Source organism: Aythya fuligula, chromosome 2, assembly GCF_009819795.1.
Source record: "Aythya fuligula isolate bAytFul2 chromosome 2, bAytFul2.pri, whole genome shotgun sequence".
Classification (NCBI taxonomy): Eukaryota; Metazoa; Chordata; class Aves; order Anseriformes; family Anatidae; genus Aythya; species Aythya fuligula.
In genome coordinates, this window is record NC_045560.1 from 43,466,570 (window position 1) to 43,492,211 (window position 25,642).

The 25,642-nt window shown below is 40.7% G+C and overlaps 1 protein-coding gene across 1 annotated transcript in view; it reads right to left on the reverse strand.

The window, feature by feature from the left end:
- Positions 1 to 683: 683 nt before the first annotated feature.
- OSBPL10 (oxysterol binding protein like 10) overlaps positions 684 to 25,642 on the reverse strand; it is a gene marked incomplete at its 5' end in the record, with an annotated part of 107,545 nt that continues 82,586 nt past the window's right edge. Inside the window, 6 exons of the mRNA XM_032181021.1 lie at positions 684 to 2,944; positions 3,735 to 3,888; positions 5,425 to 5,607; positions 6,708 to 6,894; positions 14,979 to 15,462; positions 21,154 to 21,300. Coding sequence (XP_032036912.1) covers positions 2,900 to 2,944; positions 3,735 to 3,888; positions 5,425 to 5,607; positions 6,708 to 6,894; positions 14,979 to 15,462; positions 21,154 to 21,300 — 1,200 coding nt within the window. The remainder of the gene's footprint in view (positions 2,945 to 3,734; positions 3,889 to 5,424; positions 5,608 to 6,707; positions 6,895 to 14,978; positions 15,463 to 21,153; positions 21,301 to 25,642) is intronic.

Sequence of the window (25,642 nt, forward strand, 5' to 3'; positions counted from 1 at the left end):
TAAATTTTCTGTCTGAACATTTCTAATTTAAGAAGAAAAAAAAAAAAAGATTGCATAGGCTTTCTACAGGTGTGCACAAAAAAAAAATGTAGTACATGTAAGGTCTTACATTACAATTCCAAGTGTATACATTGGCTACTTGAAAAGGAAAATAATCACTTGCAAGTCTAAGACAGCTATCGGAACAACCTATAGAATAAGTCTTAGGAATATTTACTTTTCAGACTTGTAAAATATACGGAACACGTAACTATCAGAAAAATAAAGCGACACTTCTTCTGGATCTCGTTCTGGAATCTCTTGCTGATAGGATCTTTAACGAAAGGACTGTTTTTATGCTCACCTCTCCCAAGTTACTTGGGAAAAGCAACAGTGGTAATGGCATCAGAGGATTCTTCACACCATCAAAACGAGACATTTATCAGAGCACAAGTGGAATGTTCTCGGCATGCAGAAACAACCAACCATGCAGCCAGGAAAAATCGTCAATAAATTACAAACATAAAATTATTCAAAATTTGTCTTAAAAGAACGCTACAACATCTCTGTAGCTTGGACAGTCACACCGCCAAGGCTGAAAGAGGTCTACTCTTTCAGGAGCGCAGTCCTGCATGCCTCGCAAGAGGTTTTCAATGGCTGTTGTTAGTGAGTGTGTGGCTTGTTCTTTGGTGTATGAAGTCAGAGATCTGGCAGGAGGTGTTGCATGTGTTTCATTCTGCACTTAGAGTGTTCTTGGAGATGACATTACAAAGTCTATCGGTACTTCTAGTTACTTATCAGACTAACCTCTAAACCAGTGGATCCATTGTAAAGTGATTCTTGCAGGTGACAAGGTACGCCTTTTCCTGATGGTACTTGGTAGTAGTTCATGATAACTACAACGGCATCGTTTTGGTGTTGTTACAGAAAAACATCAACTATACCTAAAAATAAGATTTTTCCATTTTAAAAAAAGTGTCAGGTACAAAACCAAGCTCATACAATCCGCATTTTTTTAAAAAATAGGATTTAAATAATTTAGAACATGAATCTTTCTAATGTGCAAAAAAAAAAAGTATATACAAGCAGACAAAATAGCATTTAGGAGGAAAGGGGGGCACAGACCTCGTTAAAAAGGGATCTGAAGTTCTAAATGCAAAGATCTGTTAAATATGTCCAAATGAACAACTAATGCCATGTAGCCTTGTGTACACACCTCTGTTTAGCCTTTTGGGTTGCTTAAGAGATTTTAATATCTAGCAAAAAAAATAAAGCATTATAAAATGCAAGACACAAGAACAGATAAAAGCAGTACTTTGACCTAAATATATTAGTGTAGTATCTATAAAGCAACAGCTCTTGTATTAAGAAAGCAGACAAAAGGCACAAAATTAATCAGTACTACCGAAAAGTAAGCATCCATGCTACTGTATGTTAGAAATATAGTGGTTTCTTTACAGGGAGCTGTAAAAGAAGCACTGAGCAGAAGTCAGCACATTTTACACTTGCCTTTTGCTGTCACTTCTCTCAAAAACATCTTCACTTGTAACAAATACAAACTAAAAAGCAGCGAAGCTTTAGCACGTTTCTAGAATCCACCTTCTTAGTGTCACAGTGGTTATCTGACAAAGCAAGATCAAGCTACAGGATTGTTTACTCCTTTATTTTATGAAACAAGTTACATCCCATTTCATTTGTTTCATTAATAAAGTTCTTATTTCAGTAGTGATTTACTAAATCGTTACTTCAACATCAGAAAATCATTTCTCTGAAAAAGCTACTTGTCTTCTACTCATGAGGAACCATCCAAAAGCGATCACCTGGGCCAAAAGCAAAAGAAATGAAAACACGGGTCTGCTCGAAGCCTGAACGAGGAGGAATTAAGGGCTCTCTCATTTCACAGCAGCAATGCTGGGGGAGGTGCAGACCCACCAAAGCAGCACATCAGAGCAGGACTCCTACCCCGCCTCACCTGCCTCAACTCACAGCCTGGCACGTGAGGAAAAATGCATCAGCAGTGGTTTAATTTGAAAGGCAAGGCTGCGAACTGGGGTGCCTCAGACCCAGACAATGTCAGGGTGGAAAGCTAGAGGCAAAAACGCGTAACCCAAAAGCACTGGCATGGCAACAGCCAAAGAACATCGCACGGCAAGACCAAAAGCAGCTGGCTCACAAGTGACCGGAGACCGATTAAACGTGTGGCAGTAGGAACAAACAAAAAAGTGAGGACACAGCGGGTTAGTGTGACCAACAGAAGTTCTTGAGAAGGTATTGCTACTTGGCGGCAGAAAATTCATACTCGTAAGTGACAGGAAACATGCTCCTAAACCAGCACCCCCCAGAGTGCGCTGCCAATGTGTCATTCGCGTGTCGAGGTGAGTTATTCAATGCCTGTTTAGACCGAAGGACTGCCATTAAGTGACGTCACGTTTTAAGTGCAAAACTTTTTTGGCAAAAGTGAAAAATAGAAAACCTTAACCGGTACTAATAAAAAAGTGTGTGTTTTTTTTTAAATTCTAGCGTAGGGCCTGATCCTGCAAGCACACAACTCGGGGAACCCTCGCTGATTCCAGCTCGAGTCCTATGCCCGAACACGTAGAGGATAAGGTCTTTAAATCACTGTTAGTGTTTCTACTTTGTTGACGTGTAGTGTAAGTAATACACACACAAACACACATGCATACTGTGTGTGTATATGTGTATAGATGTACATGCGCACAGCTGTTTGTGTATCCATACACGCAAAATGGCTCCTGAATAAACTTGAGCTTGTGGTTTTTCTGAGATGCACTGTTCACAGTATATAGCTTCTCATTTGTGTCTTCTGAGAACAGAACCTTTTGAATGACATCTGACAAGTTATATACTGTTTCCTTTTAATGCCTCTAAGGTAAAGTTATAAGACATCTCCTGTATCTTGTCAAAGGGTCTTCCAGAGAGGATTCAAGTATAGCCAACCATCGCCCTGTAAGAAAATTAGGGAGAGTTTACAAACAAGATTTATACATACTGAACCTGCACATCTCCACACAAAAGCTAAAATACCACCAATCAACACACAAAAAGCTCCATCCCTGTCACCTGAAAATTCTGCGTTTAATGAATTTACAGGTAATTTAGGCAGAAGGGAAAAAAGTTCCAAAGGGGAACAGAAGCAATGGGAAGATGCAACAGATTAACTCCGGGTTTACACAGATGCACATGCTGGCTGACTTAACAAGTCATGTAATAATTCTCTCAAAGTCTAACTTGCTTCTCCTTTCCTCTAAGAAAGAACAAAGATGAACTTAGTAAAATCTATCTCATTTCAAGCAGATAAAACCCAAGACTGTTTAGACTGTCCATGCTTGCTTACATTGGACAATTATCCTTAGATCACATTCACCTAAATACGCTAAGAACAAGATTAGTAGGAGACGTGACTACAGAGCAAAGCAACGCGTGGGTTTCAAGGTAAAAAGCACAGCTTTAGGTGCCTAACATTAGGTCTCCAAAATTCATTGCTAAATTAAATCTAACTCGAAGGACTGAAGGAAGGTGAACGAGTCTATAAAACAAGCATGGAATAATCCACTGCTCTTCTCTAAAAGCCATACTCTACTAAAAATTAAAAATAAAAAATAAAATAAAAAATCAGGGATATATAACAACATTAGCCCATGGTAAGAAAAACATAAACATGTTCATTTGTACTAGCACCCCACCACATGCACAAAGATGCTGTTGGGCCCTTAAGGAAAAGCTGATACAAGTACCTCTTTGGCAAAATATTTTGGTTTCCAGGGCATTGTAAGAGCCATACGTTGCCTCTCCTCTGCTCGCTGCCTCTCTTCAAGGTGGTGCTTGTGTTCTGTTGCTGCATCAATATTACCTTCTTTCAGAGAATTGGTGACATATTGCCAAAGGTGCCTGTGTGAGTGGGAAGGAGCAAAAGCAACAGAGTAAGAACACTTTTGCCATAGTCTGGTGCCAGGAGCAAAGCAAGGGTCAGACTGATGGCACGTTCTCCAAGCTATTTCTGCAAGTTGTGTAGCTTGTGAACCACCACTTTCAGGAGAATATTCATTTGTGGGCCAGATCTTCAGACACGCTCAGTTCCCAGGAACCTACCATGCAAGTCAACTTTCTCCACAGCTTTTGTTCATGTTCTTGACTCTTTATGACCTGACTGTTTTTCTCAAAGCTGATGGATTTTCTTTTTCATTTCCTGTTCACATTATTTACTGATGACCTACCCCAAATGACAAACATCTATTCTGCATTTACTTTTCAATTTTAAGGGAACATTAGACAAAGGCTAAGAGCACATTACACTGGGACACTCACTGACTGTTCCCACCAGGTTATTAACAGAAGACTTGATGTACATGACTCAGCATGCACAAGGTCTACACTGTATTTCCAGTTGAGGATAATTATCAGTACATAACCCAATTTGTTTTTCACCTGACTGACAGTATTCAGATGCAATGCCTCCTCACACTATATGAGCTTAGCAACAACTTTGCCCAGAAAAATAGTAAGAAAATGACTGCAACTTTCACATATTTCCAGGGGTATTTAGATGAGTTTGTTTACAATCTGATGAGCTGCATATCCTGCAGAAACACTGGGTCATTATAATTTGCTATCTAGTGTCAGAAACACAACAAATATATTGCAGACTTGCTGGTTTCCTGATTTACTCCAACTCTGTTATTAACCTACACTGAGAAATGAGTTTGTGATAAACAAGCGTGTCCAGAAAGTAGAAAATAACATCTGACCCTGCACAAAGGCTCAAGATGCACCTTTGTACAATAAAAATATATTTACAGATTATAAAGTTAAATTTTACTCATGTTTTTTAAATCCTCCAATAAAACGTTCCTAAATTCAATAAAAATATTGATTCTTCTGAAGATAAATGTAAACGGTTATTGACGGCGAATAAAGGTTTTTTCTAAGGTACCTAGTCAGAATTAGGCACATGACAAGTTCTCACAGCCTAAAAACACGTATGGATGTGTATTCATGTGTCACATCACACTTTACATTTATATACATATATATTGTGTGCTTATATATTACGTATATACATGAAATCCATAAAATCTGAAGTTCCAGCATGAACTATAAGATGCAAAATTATCTGTAACAAATTGACTAATTTGACTACCATTTACAATCAAAGAAGAATGTAGAAGACCACATCACCCAGTTCCCAAATACTCATTAAAATGCATACAAGCATTTTTTTTTCCTCTAGAAAATTTATGTATACATCACGGCAATGTAATTTATAAACCAAAGAACCAACACGCAGCTGCAGCTCTTTCTGCCTAGATTAACATGCTGTATGAAAGCAGGTTTTTTTTGAACCACACCATTTATAACTGCAGTTTGTTTCACCATTGTTTTCATCCGAGGTTAAGCAGCACAATAGTGTAATGCCTCTGCCTTTACCTTGATTCCAGTGGGCCTTGTTTTGCTATTGGCCTTATCTTTTTCCTGATAACGGGTAATTTGTTGGTGTCAATCACTTTGGTTTCTCCGTTGCTGTACGTAAATTCCAGCGTACCATTCCATTCTCCCTGTGCCTTGCACACAATGGTATTAGTGGGATTATGTTTCACTTCAGCTGTAACCCTAATACAAGGAAAAGAATAAGGCCACAAAAGATATAACTGGCACCATTTATTATCAGCATTTGAAAGCTCTAGCACTGCAGGCTACATGCATTTTTTTATACCTACAATATAGTTTTTCAAACATAAAGACACTGTCCCCCAAAAGATTCAACCTACAAAAGCTCTGCTAACACAGCACTAACTTTGGGACCACATTCTCCCAAAGCACAGCAGTACCCCGGCTTAAAATCCAGACCTACTTATCTCATCAGCCTGAAAAACAACCAAAACCAACTGGCCTTCATGTGAAATTATCAGTACAAGATGTTGAAGTTCATTTTTCACACCTGAACCTAATGTTGTCAGATACCTCTAAAAGACTTCAAGTATCTTTATTTTCTTTAGATCTGCACAGTCTCACAGCTGCTGTGAGGCAGTATTAAAGTCACCTCAGCGACTCAGGAACTCGTTTAAGAGTGACCAAAATAGACAGGTAGGACTAGAAAACCAAAACAGAGGGAGGAGTTTCTTGTGTGTGTGTCTGTATGAAAATGCACACATGCTTTTAGTAATCCATATCAAGTAAACTCAGTTAAGTTTTTAAATGATTAAACTAATACAGCAAAACCTTCCCCAAATTTCACTTATTTCAATGGGCACCAATTATTACTCTGCACCTTTCAGAAAAATTCCCATCAAAACAACCCATCAGCTCTTCTAACACCACTTGCACAAAAGCAGCAGCTGGTGTAGCACAAACATTACTTTTTTTTTTTAATGTATATTTTTGCTGCTCCTGCACTGTGCATAGGTATTTAGGTTATAACAGAGGGCAAACCATTTAAATACCTGACAGCAATTTTTACAGGTGGAAAAGCCTGGAAGAACGCATTGACTTTAGTTCAACAAGAGACATTTATCTAATTTGGTTAAATGACATGAAATGTGTAACTACAATAAACTGCATTCTAAAGCTGTAAGCCTCCTCAGGCATTAACAGGAAAAGAAATAGATATCTTTCTACAAAGCAGTCCAGAAGAGGAACCAAATAGATGTCAAAGTAAGTTTTTCCTTTGAAATCCAGTATCAGGTCAACAGGAACAAGAGTAATTCCCTTACCTGTGGACTTTCCCCCCATAGAAGGGTTTGGTGTGGAACGTGACCGTAGCGGAATAGCCTGTCCTGGCACAGTTGATGTTGACTTTCCCTCCAAGCTCCACCCATGGGATGGTGAGTATCGAGCGAGCGTAGGCACTGGGGAGTGTGAAAACATACTCTTCTTCGTGCTCCAGCAAGTGAAGGACACCTAGGCAAGGAGGAGGTTGAAAGTGAAATGATTAAAGCTCGTTGATAAGGCCTGACAGTCGCTGATCAAATACTGCCATCACAACATACTTCCACACTGTGCAACTTGCCTGGAAGGAGGGTACTGTTTGCTAAGAAAAACCTGCTCTCTGAAAGAAGTTTCTTCAAACGAGCATTTTCAAATCACCTAACACTAACGTGTGCCTCTGGTTCTTCCTGGTGCCAAATGGCCTATCAGAAAATCTGGCTGGATTACTTATTCGGTCTCAGTGCCAAGCAATAAACTGCTGAACCTGAAAACAAATCACGTTCTCTTGAAGGAAGCAAAACGAAAAGGCCCCCCCACCAACCAAAGGAGCTCTGGGTGCTCATTTAGGCATGGCCAAAGGGCCCTTTGGCTCCCCATTCAGTCAGATACCACCAGCTGCTCTCTGCTAGCTGCTGGCCCACTGTTTGCTGGTAGGAACAAAAAGAGGTCAGGCTGGGTGCGACTGGGAGCTGGGCTTAAGGAAGCCACCTGGAAATTTCCTATAAGCTTGCTCCTTTTCCCCAAAATGCCTGGTTTCCCATGTAGCCTTTGCTAAAGTCTTGCATTATCAATGAGGGGCCACTTCTCTGCTGCCACTGAGACCAAACTCTCTGCGATGCACAGAAAATTGCTGGCAGCAGAAAATTCCCATATTATTTGGACCTACAAAGAAAGTTCCAAGTCTGATCAGAAGATCTTAGCTTCCCCTAAGGTTCTTGACACAGCTCTATCCCCACCATAGCTGTAGTTTGGTTTTTAGGATGGCAAAGAAGGGGATATAAGACATAAGATCAGGTAAACAGCAACAAAAACCCTGCATGCAGAATTGGCCAATGCCAGCTGTGTGTATTATATTTTTATTAGAGTTTTATACTCCTTTATACCCCATTTAATAACTGTCTAAAGGCAAAGATTATACTTTGAAAACTTTTTTTTCGCAACAGGGATTGAAAATAACCCATCCCGGGAAGTACTCAGACCCCAGAAACATTCACAAAATCAGGAAAATCGTCTTGACACACACACAGTAACAGCATCTGTTTAGCAACGAGATGAGCTTAAGCCAATTTACCCTCACCCTGGGGCAGAGAGGGGAGAACGGCAACACGTTACCAGCTGTATTTATGAGCCTGTCTGTGCGTTGAAGGCAGTAACAACACATCTTGCAAATTGATCTGGAACGTAATGATGAAAAAGCACCGAATAGGAGCAAGCTACTAGTAATGTCAACATAAAAATATGCCCTTCACGCTGTACGGCACCACGAGTCTAAATAACACTCAGAATTTAGCAGCGCGGCACTCAAGAGAGTCATCATTTTAAATACTGGCTCCGACTGCTAGAACAAAATCCAGCTCTGCTGGATTTTTTTCTCTAGAACAGAGATCCACGTGTTTCGCCTGAAGTTCCTTCAGTTCCACACCTGCAGGTAAACCAAGCTCATGGCAGGAAGGTTGAGCTACAAAATTCATCCAGGACACTCACCAGGAAGAACTTTTACTCAAAAAGAAGGCTGTGCTCATTGCAGAGCTCACTAAATGGCTGCTACAACGACATTAAATTAATAGAGAACAATAAAGAAGCTTCTCACCAAGATGATGATATTAAAAAATGGCAAGCTAGTGGCTGCCAACATGCAGAAAGGAAACCTGACAGTCTGCAGCTGACCAGTTTCTACCCAGAGAATTGTAACAGGAGCAGGGGACAGCAGCGAGGTGCTGGGACACCAAGGGCATGCCCAGGAGTTGAGAGGCTAGGAGCCAGGTTCTGTAGAAATCGAGTTTGCAGATGCCCTTTTTATTTTTTTTTTTCCCTTTCTCCTCCGTTTATTCTCTGCCTTCTTCATTACAGCCACAGGCAGCAGCCGTAGCAGGAACCAGCTGTGGGAAATGGCACGGCCTGTGGTGCTGCCATCAGGTCGCATCACATCAAAGCAGCCTTAATGGTCTAAGCACAGACACAACCCTCACACAGTCCAAAAAAAAAACCACCTGAAAGCACTGGCTTCCAGCGTGAAGGTCTAATACCAGTACCACGGTCAAGCAGGGTGTTCCTCACTGGGTTTTAGGAGCCACAACTTCACGTGAGCTTCTGCAGAGCCTCCTGCTTCTCAGGGCCCAGCCACCCTCCTCTGATGTGAGGGAGCTGCCATGGTTTGAGCTGGTTTTTGTCTCTCTGATGGGATCGATAGCTTTATTTCTGCATACAGGAGTGGGAGGGACGTGGAGCTCTAATGAAAAGTGAACAGCAAATAGCAGCGGTGACCTTCACTGTAAATATTTGACAACCACAACAGGTTAGGTATTAAAAACTGAGCCAGCTCTCTTAGCAGTATTTTTGTTGAGCACTTGGTAGTGCGCTTTTTGAATTCCTGAAACACCTGAATAAACACATCTTTAACGAAGCGCTGCCTCACTCCAAATACGACTCCAGCTCAATAATTGCGATCTAAAAAAGAATAAAGGAAAGATTTAAGATACCCACAGCTTGACAGCCCTTTCAGCACTACCAGGTGACCCCAAGTCCACTCCACTGTTTGCAGAGTCCACGTGCAAAACCTCCTGTACCTGAAAAGCACCACGAAGACTGGAGCTGCACCACCAGGTCTGAACCAAGCCCTGTGCTCTCCTTCCGAAGAGGAAGCCAAAATGACACAGGGACATCTATACCACAATTGGATTTCACGCTTTAACCCACCAAATTTAGATCTTGAGACATGAAAAAGCATGGAAATGAAAACCTAACAGTTAGTTTTAAAAGTGGGGTGTGCTCCTAGCATCCACTTTTAAGTATAATTTCATTGTGACTGACAGATGTGACTGTAGGGGATTGTTCATTTCATGTTTAAAAAAATCACTCTAAGTAAATAGATATGAAAAGTTGCAGAAGATTCTCCCATTTTCACTACCATTTCCTCTTCATTAGCTCTTTTGGAAACCACAGATTCCTTCAAACAAACTTAAGCATTTCTGGGCAGCTATGACACAAGGAGGATGCACCAGGTAAGTACTCTGGGAAGAAAAGTGGATTTAGCAATCTAGCCTATTAGTAGAAAGAATCCTGTAGAGATGGGCGAATATTTGGTAAACAAGTGCTGAAATTTGAAATGCCCCCTCGAAATGTCCTCACCACCATTTCCTCCTGCTTTTAGGACAATGTATTCGTGGCCATGCTCCTTTCCACGCCTCCCCAGCCTCCACGAAGGGAAGCGCTGTTCGCAGCATCTAATTTTGCCCCTTTGACAACTGCATGTCCCTCACTGCTGCTGGAGCTTTGTGAATTGATTTTCCAGTACCGCACATTGATGGAATACCCAGAGGAGGCTCTGGATCGATAACTGCAGAAGAGGCATGTGAAATTTAATGCTTCCCATTGATTGTTTGGAGATCAATCTGAACAACAAATGGTATGTGGGTCATAAATGGCCCGGGGCAGTTTCCTGATTTAACAGGCTCTTCATGCTGCATTATTCATAACAGAGCAGAACAAGGCTAAGTTACGCAGGGGGATGAAGCACACACAGATGCAGCTCATCACCAGCCACACCAGTTCACAGAGAAACACGAGACACCAGTACCAGGCCCTCATCATCTCATAAACGTTGTAGCCAGCTGCTCTGCACTGCTCAGTTTCCAAAAACTGCAGACATTTGCTAAATTAAGTAATGAGTACCATGTCATACAAAAATATTCTGAAACCACTGAGCTCAAAAAAATAAAGAAATTAGTACTAGGGCAATATTTTGGTAGTTCTAGTTGCATGGAGCAGTCGATCTTCAGGGCTGGTAAATTAAAAAGTCACTTAAGCCTCAGGAACAGAAATTATAGACCTGTACATGTATAAATACGTACATATGCATGCATATACTTGAAGAGAAAAAAAAAGTAAGAAAAAAACACTTGTTGATTTCATTTAGATTTACCCTGGAAAGAGCACTGAACCTTTTCCCTACCTATCAAACCTTTTCAAGGTTGATTTCAGTTTTTAAAATAAATTTTGAGGTGTTTCTGAGTTTTTAAAGCATTTAAAATAGCAGGAGTAAAATTACAAGCCACAACTAGCCACTTGATGGTACAGAGCAAACCACTTAAAACTATTTTATGTTCTCTGTAAAATTAACCAGTGAATCAAATTTTGGAACAAAAACCATCAGCAGAACAGGAGCCCACGCTGAGGTGTGCTCAGCACATCCTCTTCTGCTAGAAAACCCTTATCTTACAATCAGTATGTGTTTAAAGATCCTTTGGACCATGTAAAACACATTAAATATTTACTTTGACTCTTCCATCTCTTGCTAATTTAAATCCTAATACAATTCTATTCATTACACCCTCTTCCCCTCCCTCGCTCTCTCATTAGTACGTAATTAACATTAACCAGAATTAGGGACTGTGCATGCAACGTGAATTCTTATATGCAAAACACTCTCTCTCCTACCCTGCTTTCTCCTGAGGAAACTCAGCTCTGGCTGCTCTGAAGAACGTTTTTTGTCATAGAGCGAAGGAAAAGTTGAGACATTTCTCTAACAAAACAGATGCAGAGCTCTGGGAAGCGAAGATGAAGGGCTACCAGAGAAGGCTGCTTCTCACACGGATTTCCAGCAGTGCCTGCCTACGCGCTCTGCATCTCTGCAGCTGATATTTACTTTGAATTAACAAATAAAAAATCATAGGGAAAAAAAATCTTAGCCACTTCGAGAGGCAGCACACACGAAGTATCGTGCAATTAGGATCCTGAGCTGCACCATTTGTATGACGGATCCATGCTGCCCTCAGATCTACCTGTTATTTAAATCCTTACAGAAGCCTTGGCAATTCCATGACGTCCTGTTTTGGCGTACCCACTGCTGCTTCTCACACCGAGGGATAAAAAGCAACACGCTCTACACATCTAAGGACATTAAGACTAGTTAAAAGAATACTTTCAAAAAGCATCACAGAAATGTTAACATACTCCTTACACAATATAGGTCCCCAAATTCAGTACTACCCTATTTGTGTAAATAGCCCAAATTAATAGGAAAAGCTTCGTTCAATTGTTTGCAGGCCACACGAAAAAAATCAGGAGGGAGTAAAGTTTCAAAACAGAGCACGGCTGTTTGCATTCATGCTAAGGTCACAACAAAGGTAGAGGTCACACAAAATCCTTCTGTTAAATATCTGAACTAGAACAAGGTGGTTGCTCCTAGCACTAAATTACCTGATACATGAATACAGCGTAAGTTTGTCTCTCTACTGCTCTGTTGTGAAGGATTTTTTTCCACATATATCAAAGAGTACTGAAGGAATACACAGGGTAATGAAACTACCGTGTCAACACCAGCGTGATTTAAATGCAGCCTCAGGAAGGTCATAGGCATACTAGAGATATCAGGGAAACTGCCTTTGCAGAATCTAAAACCCTTACTGACCGAGCAAATAGTCAGAGGCATCCACGCGTACAGGAACAAACTCTACAGGTTATTTTAGACACTTGCCAGTGTCACTGAACATGTCCTGCAAGAGCCAGGAAAAGAAGCTGAATGCTCATAATGAAAAAGAGGAAAACAGAAAAAAATATCAACAACAGAACATGGTTAATTAGGTCATCCAGTACACAGTGGCAAAACCAGAAATGCACAAACAAAAGCCAGGATTTCCATGATTCACGAGATGTCAGTTTGTCTGCTATCAAAACCAGGATCAGTCATACTTCAATCATTCCTGAGAAACTTGCTTAGCCTGGTTTTAACAGCTTGTACCAGTAAGGTTATACAACCTTCCCCGCCAACCTCACTGTGAGAAAGCTTCTGGTAGCTAACTCTATCTTAACTACCTCTTAACTACCTCTTTCTGTACCTTCTGACTGATCACGTGCCTCCAACTACTCTTCGCTAGACGAACTCCATTTGAGATGCTGCTACGTGTAAATCGTCCTTAAATAACAAGAAAATCCTCCAAATCATGTTTCACGTCAACAAATTACCAGGCTCTGCATTACCAGAGACACAAAATGACATAGTTTTTCCACGCTGTGAGCCCAGCTGCTACTTTTTATTGGTTCTGCAATGTATTCCCCAGCACTCACGCTAAGCTCAGCCTAATGCAGACTTTATACTTATGTAAGACGTGATAAAAAATGGCTGTAGCAGCTTCTCATTTTCGCACAGCTTGACAAATCTACACACCAGCTTTGTTAGGAAGACTTCCCTTCAACTAAAAGAAAAGAAAAAAAATATACATTTGAACAAAGTACAGTCTCGAGTGAAGAAACCACACCGAGAAGCAAGCCTTTTCAACCAAGGCTGTCAGGTTTAGGCTGCTTTCAGATTGTAGAAAAGATTCAGTGGTACAACTTTCTCCCTCTTGCTACCAGTCTTCAGCACGCAACAGAAATACTCGGGCTGTTCTAGAGTTTCTCCATCACTTCGCAGAAATGCTGTCACAGTGAATCTGCACACTTCTGGATTGCTTACATGGACCAAAAAAAAAAAAAGATGAGTGACAGCTATAAACTGGTAACACCAAACTTCCTCCCCGAGTGCCAACCATAAAGACAGCAGGAAACCTTACAATGAAAGGTTCCCCATTACAGATGCTCCCCAAAGCCAGCCTCTGCTGCTGGGATCTCTGCAGGGTTATGGAAAAAAAAAGAAAGGGGGGAGGTGGGTAAGGGAGGGTAGGAAGGGAATTTGTTCTCACAAACACAAATTAAACAATCCCTGGAGTAGGGAAGCAGTTAATTCCTAGACCCTTCTCTCTCAAAACTGGGACACATCAGGACTTTGAAGTCTTAAATAATCCCCACAGTAGACATCCCCCATGCCAGGGAACTGAGTGTGCTAGCAGCAACAAGAAGAATTTCCCAGCTCCTACATAATCATAAGTGGTTTTCTGTTTGATTTTGATTCCACTAAACAGCTCCCTTCACTGAGAAAACCAGTATCAGAAATAGTTATGTACTGGGGAAATGTGGCAAGTGAGACCAGTGACTCAGGCTGGAAGCAGCACAATAAGGAGAGGGACAGAAGGACCCATCTCCCTTCTCACACTCCCTTCCCATCTCCCTTAACCCTGTCTAAAAAGCAGAAAAGCTCAATCACAGAAAGAAGGAAGCAGCAGCACTGTTACACAGCCTTCAACTATAACAACATCAGGTCCAGCAGTGAAGAAGTTTCAAGGCTCTTCCACTTGTGGGTGCGAAGAAGGGAACCCACTGACATGAGGAACGAAGCTTCTGTAGCCATTTCTACTGCTTGAATTTGTTCTTTACTTCCAGCAGAAACAGCAAAGCATAGCTGTGTGTTTTCAGAGATCAGGTGGGTTTTTTTAGTCACCATAATTGTTTTGTTCCCGCTCTACTTCTCTACTGTCTTCAACGTTGATTGTATTTAACATAACAATGGCGAAAAGAAGTAATTGCTCTAAGTTGTTCTGCTGCTTCTCTGATTGCTTATTAACAGCACAGTCTAAAAACTAGTTAAGACAAAATACAAAAGCCACACACAGGAAATTATCTTCAAACAGCAAAAGGGACTAAGTCATTTGAAACATTAAATCAATAGATTAGCAGGCAGTAACAACACCGATCCAGGTGGGTTTATCAGTTCAGACCATCCAGTAATTAAATTGTTACATTTCCTTGTTTTTCTGAATTCTTGCTGAGCATTGAATTATCACAAAGCAGACCGTGCATGTATGATACAGTAAGTAATGACTTATACCTCACCGATATGACCTGCTGTAAAGCTTGAGACACCACGCCAACTTAGCAAGCACTACTGAAACCATGATTCTTTAGAGAAACTATGAAAAAAAAAATGCTAGGCTTAAGTACAAACGTATTTTTTCCTCTTTCTTTGCTCCAGTTGTGCAACTCTCCACTACCAAATTAGATATTACTTTAAGAGTGAACAAGACGATAAAACATGTTTTTACAGAGCACAGCGTCAGCAGATATTTGCTAGTGCAGTTTAACATATGACCGTGCTTCGGGTATAATTCACAGCCCCATCCAAATAAGCTTGTTGTTTGGAGACCCACGACATTAGCTAAAGAAAATAAAAGCACATTTCTTACCTTCACCTACCATAGAAACACCTATCGACATGCCCATAAACTTGCTTTTGGTCCATACGTGAGCGTTCACACACATTTTCTTCTCCTTGCACTCACAGTAAAAGCAAGATACCGGCGGATGATGGGACACTTGTTCAGCCACAAACCTCAGCTTGTAGCACGTGGACTGCTCCTGGCCAAACTCCTTGGCTGGGTCCTTAGAAAGCGCAGAGGCACCGTTAGTTCTGACTGGTTTCACTTTATCTTTAGGCACATCCCACGAGCAATGAAACGTTTCACCAATTATAGGGTTATAGGGCTTCTTGGCAACCGCTCCCTTTCGGCCTTCGTGAAAAGCTGTGAGATAATACTCCACAAAGCAGATAATTCTTTCCTCGGGAGTGGCTCCAGCTGCAATTGACAAAAACAGGTCTGGATGGGCCATGAAATTTGCATACATCTCCAGCAGGGATCTTTTCTCCAAAATAAATGTTGGAAGCACTACCTGTATGCAAAGCAGACAAAGGCAGATATGATTTCCCCGTGATCACACTACAGCGAGGCGTAGGGGAGAGAACAGTTAAGACAGCTGCAATTCTGGCCTAGCCACGTTTCAGGATAGCATGTTTTCCTCCCCTCTGCCACAGCAATTTCCTTGTCTTTCTAGTGTAAATAACAAGCGAAGGAAAAAGCAGCAGCCTGGACAGTGGTGCAGGCTGCTTCCTATTTCATTAGGATTCTCAACAGTAGCTCCAGCAACAGGGAGGTCCTGTTCCCATCACACGAAAATTTTCCTTTTCCTAACCTCTCAATTTACCACACAAACCGTTGTTCTTATTTTTCCTGGTTTACAAGGCAAGGGCTACGTGACCTAGAGTCATTTATTTCTCTCCGTTCCTTGGCCACCTCCACTCCCCTCACCCTCCATACCTGGTGCAGGGGAGATGGGAGGTCACTCCTGTGTGACCAGCAAGGGATTTCTGACACACACACACCTGGAATCAAGTTGCTCAGTGATGCCAGATGCAGAACTGCTGTCCTTTATTACAGCAATTCTGCTTTCCTCTTTTAGCTCCCTTCCTTTTCCTCCTTAATTCTTCACTTCATTTACTTGTTCCCTTTCCCAGAGGAGAGGCTTACTTAGAACAGACAATGATCCACTCTTCAAACAAATCCCTTTGCTCCCTACTCTCGCCCTCTGTTATTATTCAAAGTGGGACCAAAGCACAGTTCAGACCTTTGAATCCCACGGATAATGAAACAGAAGCTGACAAACTTTTATTCCTGACGTAATCATTTCCAAAGAAAACTTATAAATGTGAAAAAAATTATCTCGTCACAATGGTTCAGTCTTAATATCATCACAGTAAGGCACACACACAGAAAAAGATCACTGCTCCATTTGGTAACATTCACTCTCCTCCTACACATGTATAAATACTACAGTCATGTATAGGCTAATAGTTTTACAAGTTTAGACATAAATCAAGTGAAGTAATATTCCCCTCTGTAATATTCCTCTGACTCTGAAAGCCTCGAGGACTCTACCCAGTCTCGATTACTGAAGTACTAAGGCCCCAGAAGATGCCAACACCTTTATTTTACACTATGCGTGGCAAACTCCTGAGTGCTAAATCCAGGCTGCAGTCCCTGTGCTGGTGTGGCAGTGGGGGAGAGGGGCTGAGGAGATTGTTTTTTGAAGGTAAAAGTCAAAAATTTGGAAGGAAAAGTGGAAAGACGGGAGATTTTCTTATGGTATTTTTAGCTTTTGAAACAATTCCTTCTTACTTGCAAAATTCTCATTCCGACCAAATACCTGTCGTCCGATATCATCTTTAAAAATGCAGTTCAGCATCACTGAGCCTCAACACAGAATCTCATTTTGATATGAATTGCACAGTCAAAGAGCAGCTTGTCAAAGGGGAAGCTGGCAGCAACACAGCCAACACCTGTGGCTTGTCTCTAGAAATACTGGCAGTGACTACCATGAGCTCACTGCACAGACTTGAAAGGGCAAGAAAACTTAGCCAAATATGAAGCACTGCGTCCCTCTTCATGTCCAAGCAGCTGCCTCTGAGAGTGACCCTTATTAGTACAAGTGGAGGAGAAGGAAAGCTATGGACCATACTTGAGATGATGCAAATTTTACATGATACAACATTACCACTGCTGTGGTTTCATCTTGTTGGCTTGACTGTGGAAATGTAGCCCTCATAACCACTCCTGCAAGCACTAGCTACTTTGCAGCTACTTACTTAACACAGCTCTGCCAACACAGCTACTAAAGTGACTTTACGAACCACTGGTCATTTTTTATTATTCAGTTTCAGCAATCGATTTGAAATTTGAACTCCAGCTCCAATGATCTTGCTCTAAAAGCCCAACTAAAATGGAAACTACACCCTTACCTGTAGCAAGAAAAGCAGCTTTGCATAACAGAGTAATTGGATTGTTTCCTCAAAAGGAGGCAGAAGTGCATATAAAAAAAAAATTTGACTTTCAAAGCTTACACGGCTTCAGTATAACAAAAAATCTCTAGAAAACATTGCCTCTCACTATATAATCTCATAGCCTGATATTTTCAACATGCAACAGTGCCACAGACAAGCATCATCAAAAAATGACCCTTTGTTTTGTTTTTGTAACTTGTCCCATCTTGATTTCTGCAGAAATAACTAAAACAGAAACAAACAAGTTTGGAAGGTGTACAGCATTTTTCTTGCGAGCACTGGACTGCCATGCACTTGTGCTAGCGACTCTAGCTTCCAAAAGAATGAGGTTTTCAACTTTTCTGCCTCCAAAGAGAAGGCAGTCTAGAAAAATCAATTAGGATCTAAATTCTTTATATTGGTTTGGACTGCATCATTTGGTTGGGTTTTTGTTGTTGTTATTACATAAAGGTCAAAACTGTCTGATATTATTCTCTGAGGATAAGCTAGCATGACAACTAAATGGACAGAGATCTCTCCAGAACAAATACCAAATTGCCAAAGTCTGAAGCAATGAATCTCCTGACTGCACGCTAAAATGTTAGAATAATCTCCATCCTTACTGTCTCTCAGGCTTCACAGTGAAAAAGAAGTAGTTTAACAGGCATTCTTCCCTTTTTCTGGAGGTTCTTCCTGAAAACAAAGATATTTATCTTCTTGTCAACTATTTACTGAGAGGCAAATGACATGTGTCAGCACTGTTACCCACTTTTTCTTCTGAAACCTGACCACCATACACCACGCTGAGATTTTCACTACCTTAGAGGGACAAAATCCTTCTACTGTCATCTGTGTCATCGCAGGACTAAAATAAGGTATTTTCGTCCCTCTCAAGTTAGGAACTACAAGATATATTTACCTTGTAATTTTCAAACAGAGGACATTGTGAACAAACTGCAGGGTTAACTTACACCAGGTTGCTATGCCGCAGAACTACTGGCAGCCCTTTATTTTTACTAGAGTTGTAACCACGTAGGGAAGGTAAGGGAATGCGGGGGGGGCAACCATCCATCCGTACAAACTGTTAGCATTCGTTTCAATCCTTTAGATGCCATTTGCCAACGCATTTATTAGGCTGGCAGTGATTTCCAGTACTACTTCTCATTTTTTAAAATGCATTAAACAATTTAGAGGCACGGTGTTTTCTTTGTTTGGTTGTGGTTTTTTGTTTTTGTTTTTTTTTCTTGTTTGTTTGTTTTCCAGCAATATCACTTTTAAGTGATGTGTAAAGTCCAACATATCAGTTTTGTACAATGTCCTGCCACCAGGACCTGCTCCCCAACACAGCTCTTGCCAGCAGCTCTTGAAATCCATAGAGCCACCGCTAAGACTAACCTGTTCTAGCAAAACCCCGTGCAGATTTGATACTTCACTGTGTTGTTGTTTGTTTGTTTTTTACTGTTTAATTCTTCATTAAAAGGCATGCCAGCGTGACACATTTCAAAAGTGAAGCACCTCTACAGCACTAAATATGGCTGTTAGCACTGTAGGAAATGCATGTCACCGCAGGCAAGGCCAACACTAACATAAGCAAGTACCCCTTAGGAAAAGGAAAAGATGCTGTTTCCTCTGATATGATACAAGAGATAATGATCATGCATCCAGAACCAAAAGGCAGCAAAGGCTCAGGAGAGCTGTTTGTTCAGTTGTGTATCACCTTACAATCCTGAGCTCCTAGAAGCAACTAAAGAAACAAGCCTGGGGAAGAAGGCAGAGGAAAACACAAACGTATAAAAACATCCTCTGATGTTAGCAACTGAAGTGTCACAAGCACTTCCAGCAGAAGCTGACTAGTACCAAGGCTATCTGAAATCTGACATTCATAGGAATAACAAAAACTAAGCAGTACAGCCAACAAACCGAGCTGTATCGTCACCCGTCTGCGGCCCTAGGGGCCTCATGTCAGTAAGCAAAGTTAATAAAAACAAAACAAAACAAAAAAGTAGCCAGCTGTCTTGTAATTTTTTATTTTAATCCTTAAAATGGTCAGAAAACTGATGTGCAAATGTGGCATGTCTCATTAATACTCATCATATGTGTATTCGTGCATCACACACACTAGAGAGAGATCTAACTGCCATATGCCTGTTCCTCTTTTCAGGTTGTGGGTATTATATAGACACATCCATGCATACTAATGTTTCACCATGGTACAGAGCTGAAAATACTCACCACTATCCTCAAAAACTGTATAGGAAATGTTATGATAGATATTTACCTCCTCATTTTTCACGTAAATGTCTACATTTCTATTATTTACAGGAATTATTTTTATTTACATTAATTGTATGTCTTTGGGGTTTTTGTCTCCTCTGCTGTGACAAAAACATGACACTGGAAATCATGAAAAAAAAAATCTTGTTCGTTACTGAAGACAAAGTGTTTCAAAGACACACAAGAATAGCAGATAAGGAATCTTAGTCCACTTTAAATATTATGGACTCAGACAGCCTTAGCGAACCAAAACAGAAAATAGCAAAAGCTACTAATGATTGAGGAACATGAGAAAAACACCAAAAATGAACTGTACATAATGCCAGACATACTAACAAGTGACAGGTATAAATTATTCGCAAATTAAATGACGGAATGTTTGTCCTATTCAGAACAAAACATTAATTTCCGTGTAGCTATTCAAAAGCTATACTTAGCACTGGAACATGGCATTGCTTGGTCTTAGAAATGTAAGTATTTTTAAATACTGTCGATTGTTCCAGAGGAAGCAGAGAAGACTATGGTCAGAAGGCCTTTTTACAAAAGTAATAGTAAAAATAGATTTTGATTAATATATGAGATCAAGGTGAAAGCTGATGTAACTCCTCCAAATATTAACACGCCCGTGAGAAGAACCTGCTATTTAGCAATTTCGCACGCAAGTGTAATTCTCTGGTCATCCCAAACTCCGTTGTTTATTTGTTTTCTAATTTGTGGAAGGAACAAGGCAGAATAAGCTCTTATTTGTAGGAAGTAGGGAAGTAGTTTAAAGACTTTTTTTTTGTTTTATAAGTAGAAAACCTTTGTGGAAGGAATGGGTACTCCATATCTTGATTATTTATTAATGCCACTTGAATATATAACTATTCAGAAAGATGCATTTCCTGCTTCCAGAACATCTGCATGATTTTCAAAAAGCCAAGGGCTTATAGGAAACTTCTCAGTCACTAAAATCTCTCTGTTCATATCTGTATGGATAAGCTCATAACAATACTGGTTCCAAGACCAGAAGGATGCTGATGACCTGCTTAGCACAAACAAGGACTGTGACACATTGAAGACTAGCTTCTTTACCTTTTTTTTTTTTTTTTTTTTTTTTAAGCTACCAAGTAATTAAATTGAATTCATTCCACCAAGTGGTAACTTGAACACAAATCTCCTTCATCCATAAAACTGACATTATGGTTCCTCACACACTTGGTGCCCCCTGATTTAGTGTACACATGGGATGCGTATACAACACATGGTTGATTTGAAAGACTTGGAAAAAATAAAAAAGAAAAAAGAGAAAAGTTTCTAAATCTTGTTTGGTTGTTTTTGTTACAGTGTCTGCTGTGGCCACTTCATGTGAAATCCTGCCTAGCAGACAAGAGGAATCCATAGCTCTCTGAAACCACACCCTTATAAACAGATGAACTACCTTACCTATATGGGAAAACACACAGACACACACACACACACACAAATATTATAAAAAGAGATAGTGTCCATACCCTGGTAAGGTCCATGCCAAGTTTAAGCTGAGAGATGAGATGGAGAATTACACTACGCTGATCTTCCATGACTCCTAAATCCTCCTCTTCATTATCTTCAGTATCTGTCATTTCATCTTCAACTAGGATCAACTCAGAAGCTGAATGCTGAAACGAAAAGAAACATCACCATCTGGACTAAAAGATGCAATATGTTTTTTCCCCACTATATATGTATAAAATGGAGCTGGCTCAAGGGAACAAAAGACAGCCTCTGTTAAAAAAAATAAATAAATAAAAGTACAAAATTAAAAAAAAAAAGCCAGTGATGTACAGAGTATTTTGATCTTATCCTCAGAACAACTGTGGCAAGTATCATCGGATGCTAATTTACACATTGTCTTCCCATATACATATTGCAGCGATGTCAGCCAAAAAATAAAATAAAGAAGTCATAGCACATTAAAGTAACAGCTTTTCTTTTTATTAAATAGAGGCATACAATTGAAAATGAGTCTTCAAGAGTTTTTCATAAACCTCTCTGGAAATATTCATAATTCTCACCCAGGTATTGCACGACCTGATTTCACTTTTTTTCCCCTCCTTTCCTCTATCCAAGTTCTGAAGTTAGATACTTAGGTAAGCCTCAAATAAAACATTAATCAGCGCTCATTGACCACTACAGCAAAGACCATCAACAGAAGAAGACAGAGACTATAAAGTACACAACTTTTGGAGAGAAAAAATAAATAAATAAATAAGTAAAATAAAGAAATGAGACAATTAGATTACTGGGGGTAAAGCAATGCCATGGGTCTTTATGCCATTTGCAACGTTATGCACAATATCACAGCACAATAGCGATGCTGCCCACAGCTGAAGATCAAGAGAGAGGCATCATGATGTCTCCCTTCAAGAGGAACTTGACAAGAGAAAGGGCTAATGATTTGTGACACTTTATTTCCCTTCAGAGTTTCCAATATATTAACAGTAACAGCCCAAACAGGTGGTGGGGTTTTTTTTTGTTCAATCCACTGAAACCGCTCTGCAAGCCTTCCAGATGTATCTTCAGGTAACTTTGTCTTTAAAATAAAAAAAAAGTTGGGTTATTCATCTGAAACACGTACAGCCCAGAATTTCGTTATTCCCCAAGGAGTCCGTGCTGTAACTACCTGCAGAAGTGGGAATTCCTTCATGCTAAGCAGCACATTCCTGCAGGAGAACAGCCAGCTTGCTGCGTTAAAGGGGAAGGTTTTCAGCTCACTAAAAGTCTTGGAAACTGAAAAGTTTCATTAAAAATAGCTGATAGTCAAAATGAGGTCTCAGAGAAAGTATTTCTGAACAATCACATTAGAGATCCCTCAGGTGAACAACAGCTTGTGTAATGAGAGTGCTTCAGAAATTTATTTACTGTACATTTCCAAGATTTTAATTACATTTTTATTTCCTTTTGAAAACAAAAAAACTTTTTTTTTTTTTTTTAATTAAATACATGTTCAGGTGGCTATTCACAAAAGCATATCTATTTGGTGAAATCCAAGGCCATTTAAAAGACACTTTGCAATTACTTTTTTTTTAGAAAGTAGAATATGTAGCTTACATAAAACAGAATCTGGAGAGCTGTAACCTCCACAGCTTGGTGCTTTTCAAAAGGACAAAACCCCACTTTCCTCTTCCCACTCCCTCAGCAAATAAAAGAACAGAACGGTAAGCACTTTCCTCCCAAAACACACAGAAGCTGATGCCTTATTGACAGGTTCAATCAACAGAAAGCCTGACAACCTCATCCAAAATCATCAGTCGGGGAGACACAAAATAGCAGAGCCCGGCCCCGTTGTCGGGGCTGTAATTCATCTGGAGGGACTGTGGAAAAAGCAGAACTTACAGCAGGCGTTTCCACAGGAGGTTTCCCTTTGATCCAGCTTGACCTCATTGAGAGCACCGAGCTGAATAAGCACTGCTTCTTCTGCTACTGCCATGAACCGAGCTCGCGGCAAACAAGCTCCAGCAGGAATTAATAGTGCGAGGGAAAAGCAAGGGAACCTCCCTTCCTCACTCCCACCCCCTTTTTTTTTTTTTTTTTATCCTTGATATCCAACGAGTTTGAGAGTGTGTGCCGGATGTCAATCTGCTCCTTGCGTTTCTAGTCACATGGCATTGAGCTCAGGGAGCTTAGCTGCAAACAGCTCCAACGGGGAAAACCTTGCTGCTGTTTCCCAGAGGATATCCCGGTGGGCTGCTCTCCAGGGGTGGACTGGGGGCAGAATGATGGAGAAAGAGAGACAGAGAGACAGAGACAAAGTGCTAACAGGTAACAAGCTTTAAAGTTAACATGTAACAGCTCCGTAACTTCTAATATTAACAGCATCAGAAAATCAACAATCTACACATCAACTAGGTTACAGAACGAAAAATACAGAGAATTTTCTTTTGCTTCTGAAGACTGCACATTCAGCCAGGGACAGAAACCCTTCCTTCCTGCCTGCTAAAGCAGGTATTACCTTTCTGTGCCTTTCAAAGTGCTCCTGACAAAACAACTGCCCCTGGTTGCTCCTGGACAAAACGAACACAGCAGGAGGGAGCAGCTCTAGAAGCAGTCTGGCTGTTTAGGAAAGAGGTTTTTGCATTGTTTTAAATGACTTGCTGCTCATCAGGGAGGGTAATCAGTACAACGTAACATTGGGATCAAGCGTGTTTAATGACCATTCTGCAATAAAGACTGTAGTTTTAATTATCTTAGCTATTTTAAGATGTGCAAGGGCACTGAAAATCCCATTGCTCTACTCGTTACCACAAGAGCTTTCAACACACTGGTGAGCTCCAGTGCGTGCAGAATGACATCAGTTGTCTGCAGCCTTCCTCATTTTCCAAGGAAATAAGAATTTAAGTGGCAGGTTAAAATTGTCGTCACCGTAACTGAATGGCAGTCACCTTCAGTAAGCAATATCCTTCACATATTTTCTTCTTTTCATTCGCTGTTCTAAGGTACAGAAAACAGAAATTTGGTTTTCAACAAATGCAAACATTCTTCAAGCAAACAAACCAACAACAAAAACACACACCACCACGTAAGCACAATATACGGTGTCAGGACATGCAGCCACAAAATACAAAGCTTCTGAATCTTTAAAATGCCACGAAAAGTGCAACCAGGCTTTTATTTCTTCTTCTTTGAACAGAAAATAGTATGCACTTCAATATAAACCTACACGTAAGCACCCAGCAGAATGCAGAAGATTACACTGATTATCCTTTAATGGCAGCTTTTCTGAATTATTACACATACGACTGATTTTTTTCCCCCTTGTAACATAAAATTGCAAAGCTGAACTAGGAAAGCAGTGAGCTGCTCCATTCCCGTGTGGTCAGTGCCTGAAGTAAAAGCTATTGAGCCGTGCAGCCCAGGCTGGGAACAAACAACAGAGCTGGGCTTGGGGGCCAACCCTGGGAATCAAATACTGAACCTTTGACGAGCAAGCACCAAAGGGCAGCCTACATTTAAACTCATTTTAATCAACAGTGGGCTGAAGTACCACAGTTCTTCAGAAAAACCTGAATGAAAACAGCAGGCCACTTCTAGAAATACCTCTTAAGGTTTTAAGCTTCCTGCTTCAGAGTTTAAAAGCAGAAGACGTGAAAACACGCTCTCGAAGTGATCCATTATAAACAAGTCGCTTCATTAGAACTGGGCTCAATTAATTTAGAAAGGTCATCTGCTGGGATAAGAAACTGATGTTCTTGTCAGCGGTCTTCATCAGACGACATGATGATTCTTTGTTAAGATGAAATCTGTACGGGAAAGTAACAGCTGCTGAAGGAAACGCTGCATTTTTAAAAATTCCTCAGGAAAAAGACATTTGCACGACCCTGGGGTAGAATCACGGAGTTAAGAGTTTGTTTCTATCAAAGGGCAAAACTCCCTCTCTTCTTCCAAAGCCTCTTCCACACATTTCAATTTTTTCAAATGTTATCTGTTGTGCTGCAAATCGATTTTAGATAATTAGTTCAGTGCTAAGGCTCGGGGCTCAATTTCCAACATGCTTCACACGTCATACCATGCAACAGAGCATGGCATAGATCTTATGTAGTGTATTTGGGGAGTGAGGGAGGAGGTTGTAGAAAACAAAAAAATGCAGAATCATTGCATCATTTAGGTTAGAAGAGATGCCTACTAGTCCAAACCAGCTAGAGATGGTTGCCCAGGACTGTGTCCAGTTGGGTTTTGAGTAGAGATGGAGAGACTCCACACCTCTGAGCAACCTGTGCCACTGTTTGAATGACATTAAAGAAGTGTTTTCTGATGTTCACGCTGTCTTTCTCATGCCCGTTGCCTCTTGTCACATCACTGGAGGAGAGTCCAGCTCCCTGCTCTTCACACGAGCCCATCAGGTACTTACAGCTGTTGATGAGATCCCCTGACCCTTCTCTTCTCCAGGCTGAGCAGTCCCAGCTATCTCAGCTCCTCATGACGTGAATGCTCCAGTCCCTTAACCACCGTAGTGGCCCAGCA